The 8,262-nt window shown below is 47.6% G+C and overlaps 1 protein-coding gene and 1 long non-coding RNA gene across 3 annotated transcripts; one reads left to right on the top strand and one right to left on the bottom strand.

Annotated features, from left to right (window-relative positions):
• Positions 1-323: 323 nt before the first annotated feature.
• On the bottom strand, positions 324-5,625 carry LOC103646136 (B-box zinc finger protein 20). 2 transcript variants are annotated; one of them, XM_008670855.4, is made up of 3 exons: positions 3,635-5,625; positions 3,150-3,527; positions 324-800 (listed from the first exon to the last, which is right to left on the bottom strand). In XM_008670855.4, the coding sequence occupies exons 1-3, from the start codon at positions 3,839-3,841 to the stop codon at positions 609-611; spliced, it is 777 nt and encodes a 258-aa protein (XP_008669077.1). In that variant the 5' UTR covers positions 3,842-5,625; the 3' UTR covers positions 324-608. The 2 variants fall into 2 exon arrangements, with proteins under 2 accessions (XP_008669077.1, XP_008669076.1); XM_008670854.4 differs by having other exon boundaries at positions 324-803; positions 3,635-5,606.
• On the top strand, positions 563-2,549 carry LOC109943974 (uncharacterized). The gene is made up of 2 exons (XR_002267110.2): positions 563-758; positions 1,925-2,549. It is a non-coding gene; the product is annotated as an uncharacterized lncRNA (long non-coding RNA).
• Positions 5,626-8,262: the final 2,637 nt, after the last annotated feature.

Consider the following 8,262-nt stretch of genomic DNA (forward strand, 5'->3'; position numbering starts at 1 on the left):
TGATTAATCTAACAGTACTTACTTGGTATTATAGGTCATAGCGTTTTCTTATAGATTTAATCATACTTAAAATTATTTGTCTTCTCATAAAAGTTCAAATGTGCAATTGGAACAAAACGCTGCCAGTTCAAGCATGCAAACTACTCCGCCCAGGTCCATTAGACAAAGAGCATTGCCCACGGCGAATTTAGGGCCAAATTCCGCCTTAAGTGCATGGTGTCTTGAAGAAACCAGGCCCACAAAGTAACCGAAGACAAAAAGGTCAAATACTTGCTGTTGCTGGGCCCTCGCCTATATAAGGCCCATGATCAGACGGTTATCTGTTTCCTTCGGCAAATTCCCCTGTTACTCAACTATATTCAGGAAGTCTGTCTTTAGGTAGCAAACAATTGGGATTTTGGAACGAGTTCGATCGAAATCGACCTAATTAATCGAACAGGAAAATACCGTTCTCCTTTCTGAAAGTTTGGCTTTAGGCAGAGAATAATTTAAAACGAGCTCGATGGAGGCCGTTACTTTTTTGGCTCATTTTTCGGTCGTTCCTACAGTAGCTCTACTAATTAGCCCAATACAAATCATCTTGCTGAAGACGGCGAACTTTTCACCAATCACCAGTACGAACAGGGAGGCGAAGGCGACGCTCTAGGTCGCTTGCCGCCGCCGCCGAACTCCGCATGCATCTGTGGCACCCACCGCTCCCAGCTGGCCCGCTCGTCTGCGACGTCAGTTTGCACCTGCTCCCGCTCCGTCCACGGCAGGTAAGCTTCTTGCAGCACCCCACTGATCTGTCCATTTTGTCCCTGCTAAAAATGCAAGTTAAATGGCCACACCCCTAGTGAGTCCACAATTCACACAAATGAATTTATGCCTTTTTTCGTTGTTTTATTTGTATGCATATGTGTAGCACATGGTCTCCTTTGCTCTTTAACTTGATATCTGATGTGTTGACCAGGATGTTAAGAAATGGATTAGGCATACCAAATTTAAGAGATCTTGATTTGTGTTTATAGCCTCCTGGATTAAAAGGCATAATGTAGATGGCCATAAAATATGGACACAACTGATAGACTTTAAGTATGATACTAACAATCCTAATATCTTTTGTAGTTCCACTAGTGGAGGTTCTCAATTTTTTTAAAAGCATTATTTGGGCGTCTGCTTCAGCCAAGACGGGGTTTAGGTGGAAAATAGGAAATGGAAAAAGGTCAAATTCTGGGAAGACAACTGGCTTGGCACTTCAAGTTTAGTTATCCAGTTTTAGGAGATCTACGTAATTGTGCAAGAGAAATCCAAACAGTTTATGATTTGTGGGATGCTACTAACCTGAAATGTACTTTTAGAAGGTGTGGTGATGATAGGTTAATGAATATGTGGTTGGAAATAGTTCAAATTGCTTCAACTATTAGTTTTACTCAAGAGGATAATTCCTTGGTTTGAAATTTTAGTACTAATGGGGTTTATTCGTCACAATCTCTATATAGAATTATTAACTTTAGAGGTGTTCTCCTTGTACATGTTCCTGTTGTGTGGAGGCTGAAAATATCCTCGGGACTGGTTTGGTGGACAGAGAAACGAAGGGGATCCATGGAAGCCCCCAACGATCCCCTTCATTTCCCTGTCCACAAAACCAAGCCTCAAGGGTCCATTTCTTTCTTTGGCTCCTGTCCGAGAGTAAAACTCTAACTAAATTTAACTTGAGCATTAGAAAGAAACTAGAAGGTCTATCATGTTTGTTCTGTACACTACCGGAGCTTCTTTCAGAGATCTTTGATAGGAATTTGGGTGCTCACTTTCTTTCAATTAGGCAGCTTTAGCTTAGCAATAAAAGGTTTTAGTTTGTAATTCCTTCTTGTCCTGCAGCTCTGTGTGTGTGTGTTGGGGGGGGGGGGGGATTTGGAAGCTAAGAAATAACACTTGTTTTCAGGGAGTGGGGTGGAAAGACATGACTTCGCTGTTACTGAAAATTGCAACAATGCTGCAGAGTTGGTCTATTCTATGCCCTCAGGGAAGGAGACGTTTGCTGGGAAGCTGAGAAAGCTGAAATCCTTGGCCACAGCCCACAAGACCAATAAGAATTTCTGGATAAACCAAGTGGAGAACAAATGGGAGAAATACATGTTCCAACAAGCCCAGAATTGGGAAGACAAAGAAATTCCAGAAAAAGTGAAGGCGAAGCTTGCTGAAAGTCTTTTGGAGGAACGAGACATTTCAAAGAGGCGTTGGTTTAGTGTGTTAAGTCTGGGAGAGTCCTCAGCTTAGTTGTGTATGTTGGGAGAATGATTGTTGTCAAGGAAAGTCCTTCAAGTATGGAGCTGTAATGTTTCTTGCAGCTTTTTCTGGGTTTTTTTGAATAGGTGAAAATCCATCTGTAAGGCCTAGTTTGACAACTCTATTTTTCTAAGAGATTTTAATTTCCTCAACGAAAAATGACTAATTTCCCTTGATAAAATAAAAATCCCTTAGAAAATAGAGTTGTCAAACTAGCCCTAAACTGTAATCAGATGTTTTTATCTTTGCTAATGCTAATCCTGGGACAATGCCCTAAAACTCAAAAAAAAAAGTAGCACGTGGTTAAAGTTAATTCATTCCAGATGCAAAAATTACTATGGAGTCAACCGAGGAAAAGATCCGTGAGCTGTTCGCATGCATCAAATCCTATCGTATCTAGGTGGTCTCCACGAGATATTATCCTGACAGACTGGTCCAGCAACACGGGGCTTTTCTTGTTGCTTATTAATGCAATTGTGACCATGACAACGAACTGCTCCATGATTATCAGCTCGCATACCGAAGATTGTATAGTAGATAGGGGGTAGATGACCGGCGAAACGGCCGGCGGCGACACGTATGGCGCGTTTGGCCTCTGCGGCTCTGTACAAATGGCGGCCCAAGACAGGACCAGACTTCTTCGCAAAATGTTCGTGGCGCTCTCAGGAACGCCTTAGTCAAAGCTTTGCACGCTATAGAAGACTTGTATTTTAGCTTTTGAATATTTTCAGCTAATTTTAGGAGCTGTGCATTCAAACACGCGTTAGTCAAAGGTTCGCCTCAGTTAAAGGTTTCTTCATGCACGCCGCAGAAGACTAGAATCTTGCAGCAGTATTTGCATGGCACCGAACCGACGGCTGGGATGATAGAACTGAACCGACCTGATAGAGGCCATCCGAGCAGGCGCCGACGTCGCCAGCGGACGCGTCGTCAATGAGGAAGTCCTCGACGTGCCACCCGGGCAGCGTCTTGGTCAGGTACTCGGAGATGCTGCTCCCGTCGCTGGCGGTCGCCGTGGTCGCGCCGCCGGCGCCGCTGCCGCTGCTGCAGGATTCGTCGTTGCAGGGGCCGCGGCTGTTCTCCTGCTCCTCCTCTTCGGATGGGCCCGCAGAGTCCACCGGCGCTGACGAGAGGCGCACGCCGGTGAGCAGGAACCGGCTGTGCCGCCTCGTCATGTCGCTGGCGCTGTGCACCGGCGCGTCGCACTCCCGGCACAGGATCGCCCTGTCCTCCTTGCAGAACAAGAAGCCCCTCCGCTCCTGCACGCAGCCGATGCCAGACAGGCAGCGCCGCTACTCGGTTAGCAAGCACCAAAGCACCGTCCGAGCCCAAGCTCGATCAGGCTGGAAACACTGACAGCTAGTACCTGGCAGATGTCGCAGAGCGGCGGCTTGTGCGCGGCGGAGGAGGAAGAGGAAGAACACGGGTGCAGGAGGGAGAAGCGGCGGTGCTTCCCCGCGAGCTTGTTGGCGCGGTGGACACGGCGGTCGCATGCGTCGCACAGCGCGGCCTCGTCGGCGCAGCAGAAGACGGAGGCCGCCTCGGCCGTGCACACGTCGCACTGTACCTTCATTGCTGGCCGCCGCCTACTCCGCTCAACCTCCTCTCTAGTATGCGATCCGCGCGGCGCAAAAGGACTCTCGCTGATTAATCATAAAAAGGCGGCGGGGCGGCGGGGCGTGACTGCGTGAGAGAGAGATAGGTAGATAAACAGATTGTTCAAGTCAATGTCTCGGCTACGGCTAGAGATGTTAGCAGTAGCAACCGAAGGAACTGCTGATAGATAGATATATATTTATATATACACATTGGGAGGTGACAAAACGTAGAATACGCAGTCATGTACTATAAAAATCACAGGTTATAGCGCGAAAAAGTATCGATCGATAAATATCACCTTCACGCACTCGAGTGCGCCAAAGGGGAAAAGGCGTTGTGCCCATCCTGTTCTCTTTATGTAAATAGTCTCTTTGTTCATCCGTTAATAGACTTATAGATTTTTTTAGCGCTAGTTTGAAAACCTCATTTTTTTCATGGAATTTTCATTTTTCCAAAGGAATTTAGTTCATTTTCCCTTAGGAATACAGAAATCCATTGGAAAAATGGAGTTCCTAACTACATTTTTCCGAGGAATTCTTATTTTTTTTAGGAAAAATAAACTAATTTCCCTTAGAAAAATAAAAACCCCTCAAAAAAATATAGTTTTCAAACTAGCTCTAAAAGACGCAAAAAAATACCGGCAAAGACAAGAACAAGTTCAAGGGACAAAAAAAGACAAATTACACAAACTGCTCTAACCATAACACAATGGAAGGAAAATGCCTCTTCGCGCGAAGTATAACCAAGCCGAAGCCTCTTTAGTACGTTCACTCGTTATATAAAATTTTGGAGGAAAAAATGGAATTTTGTTTCTAGGATTTTTCGGACATAAGGCTACCGCACCACGTTACCTGACAATTTGGTTGACGAATACTGAAGCCCGCTGCTGCTGGGCAACGATTGGCCATTCGTGGGCGTTTGCTGATGGCAGCGGATGGGCCGCCATAATTCATCAGACATGGCCGCATGGGAGCGCTCAGGTCATCAGGCTATCCGCACTCATAGAACCCTAAATTTCTACTCTAAAAGGAATATTTCATCCTGGTCAGCGAGATTCTCTACCCTATCCCATAATACTCCGCGGTCATATTTACTCTAAATATCTACCCTATACCATATACCATATATTCTATTATTTATTTTCACCTCTTTCCTTTCCACACCCAACTAGCAGCCAATAGAAAGAGGAGGGAGATTATTCAGTCCACCGCAGAAGGTGCGCTAGCTGTGAAGTTCCTGAGAGCCGTAAAAATTTACAGTTCCTGTTGCAGTCCGCCGCTGCATCGTTTGTGAGAGCTGTAAAAATTTACAGTTCCTGTTTGCAGTCGCGACTGCGGATAGCCTCAGGGTGACAAAGTCGCAATAAGGACACTCCTAAAACTACAAGGCTACAACTTGCTTGATGCCGTGCTTTCCAGATTGCTCATCTTCCTCCTTGTCGCGGTAGCTAGCGTTGCCTTCTCTCTCATCTGTCTATCTCAGCAACTGCGAACTTCACCTCTCCTTTGTATCATTAGTAAGAAGCAGCAGCAGTGTACAACCATCCCCTAAACGAAAAAGAACAAACTGTGGGTTTCTAAATCGCAAGCGGTGCTGGGAAATCTCGGCGCTACGTACAACAACAACAAGAAGAAGAAACAGCACAGCACAAAGTGCAGATCTTTTTTCCCCCTAGGAGTCTAGGACAAACATTGGACCACTGCTAGATCATGGGCAGTTTACTGATAAAGTACGCATACGGTTCTAGACCATACCATGGTCCCCCATGGTTGGCTTATATATATAATCAGGCGCAACTGGATTGGTTCACCAAAAATACCTTTCGATTGAGGTCACGGGTGACCTCATTACGGATCCTCCTTTAATAATAACCCATGTTGCCCCCAAGCTCGGATACGCCAGGGTCTGGGACCTGAATCCACCGATGGCATGGAGGATCCGTTAGCTAGTTAGTAGGACATAACAAATCGCTTGTGGGAGGTGCCTGGGTGGTTAGGTGTAAGTGTAAGTCACTGTCAATCTGCTGCTTGCTTTGCTTTGCTTTGCTTTGCTTTGCTTACACAACACACAACAAACATACTGCGGTCTTCAGTGTATCTGTTCTGTTCACAGCTTCTTCTTTTTTCCGTAGCTAGTACAAATGCTACTGCAGAGTACAGTGTAGTAGGTCAGACGCCTGCTAATGCCCTCGTCTTTTTTCGTGGCTGAAAAGTGCATTTTTGGCCGGGCTTGCTTTCTCAGATGTGGATCGGAACCTGTCCTAGAGCAAGTAGCAGCCTCGGCCTGAGCACATGTCATGTCTAGTCACAATCCGAAGTGCTGTGCTGTGCAAGGTTTACCCTTGAACCTACTGACGAAACAGAGCCCCGCCGCAGTCTGGAGTGGAGATACTGCGGCGATCCCGTTGGGCATGTTCGGTTATACCAATCTAGAGGAGGATTAGAGAGGATTAAAATCTCCTCCTAGTTAAAAATGACTAGACGAGAATTTAAACCTCTTCAATCCCCTCTAGATTGCTGTAACCGAACAAGCTCTCACGCGGCCGACTGATCCATCCGCACAAGGCCAGCACCGGACCGGTGCGCGTTCAGCGTTCTATTGTCTGGCTGGTATTGTTGGGTGTGTCCTCTACAGCTGGTCATCAGTGACCGGATTGGGCTAAACCTAACTATCTATCTCTTTAAATGGGCCCTTGATTGGGAGGGCCCACGCTAACCTCGGTTGGAGCCCCCAGGCACACGACGCTATAAATATAGGACTAAGGGGTCGCAGGAAAGACTAACGCTAGTACCTCGCCCCAAAACCCTAGTCCTCAGAGGCCCCATCGCCTAGGCGTCGGAGTGTTTGGAAACGCGACAACCTACAGCGGCTCGGATCCCGATGCCTGCTGCTTCTCTGCAGGGCGACGGTATGAAGATAGCAACAACAATAAAGGTGTGTTTCCCCGTTCCTCTCAGTAGATAGTAGATCAGATCTACACGTCATCAAGATTTTACTTTGAGTTACAGACGGATTGGTATTCTAGGGACTTAGGAATCGATCCTAAGCACCAGTAATTCTAACAGGTATAAGTTGAAGAAGGCATCATGGTCAGCCAGATGATCCACTCAGAAAGGACGATCGGTGCCTTTTCAGCGTGACCGCCATCACATTAACGCAGCTGTAGTCTGTAGAAGCGAAGCTTTTTGGGACGTGCCCTGTCCTAGATAAATTTTAGTTTAAAATGAATCGAAATCGGGTTCCTTAAAACCTGAAGCGTTTCGAAGGCTTCTCCGCGTTCGGCGGGCTTCGCGCCATCCGTCGCGTGACGCGCGTCCTCCGTGAAGCACGCGGACGCGAGACTCGCTTTCGACGGACGCAAAATTTTCAGCCACGCACCTTCTCTCGCAGTACAGACGTACAGTACATACATGGTCGCGACTGTTCTCAGCTGATGACAAACTGACAAAGGCCACGATACGGGACCCGTCTCTGCTCCATGTCTCCATTACTTCGTGTTGTCCTCCCTCCCTCCATGCTCCTTCCTGCAGGAGCAGCTTCCCTCCTCTCCTTCCCCCAAACGCTCCCCTCCTCTTCTCTCGCGCTGGACTCGCCCCGGCGTCCGACTCCCTCGCGGCCCTGGCGCAGGGCATCGTCATGGGTGATGGGGTCGTCGTCCCCGCCACAGCCCGCCAGAGCCGGCTTGTCCTCGGATCTCATGCGATTTAGGAGCAGCGACATCAGATGTTACAAACGCGAGGCCGTCAACGCCGCTGCCACCAGCGCCGGTACTGGCCCCGGCCCGACGGATTCCTCCCCGGCAGCCCCGGAGGCTACGACCTGACAGACGTCGGAGGTGTGGAAGGAGATCTCCGCCTTTGCGCCCGTCCAGTTTCGCTTTTCGCTTCTTCAACAGGGAAAATTTTCTTTCTATTGTCACCCCCTGCTCGTCCAATTTCGCTTAAGTTTCCTTGCTATTGTCAGTAGGTGGCTACGACCCGGCAGACGCTAGAGGATTTCCTTGCCAGGGATTCCTGCACCAGGCGGTGGCGATGGAGGGGAACATGGCGCTGGCCTGACACATATTTGCCACCTGCAAATGGTTGATTCTGATTTAGTCACAAGGAAATAATATGGGTTGTCATTATTTGGATTATGTCTTAATGTCATGTACATGCTGGATCAGGTTGACCTTGATCCCTATGGGTCACTAGCTGTATTCCTTGATTCCATGGTTCAATGTGTAGCCGATAGGGGTACGCAAATGTGCTCAGCTACAGACATGGCAATGCTTGCTGGTGGAAATGCAGAAGTTTGTTTTCCTAAATGAGAGTTTCCGTTTTAGGATTAAATATGAATGGCTATCTGCAGGACTTACCGGAGATGTGCTCATGGAGCCTGCCATTTGCACCTGCG

Source organism: Zea mays, chromosome 2, assembly GCF_902167145.1.
Source record: "Zea mays cultivar B73 chromosome 2, Zm-B73-REFERENCE-NAM-5.0, whole genome shotgun sequence".
Lineage (NCBI taxonomy): Eukaryota > Viridiplantae > Streptophyta > Magnoliopsida > Poales > Poaceae > Zea > Zea mays.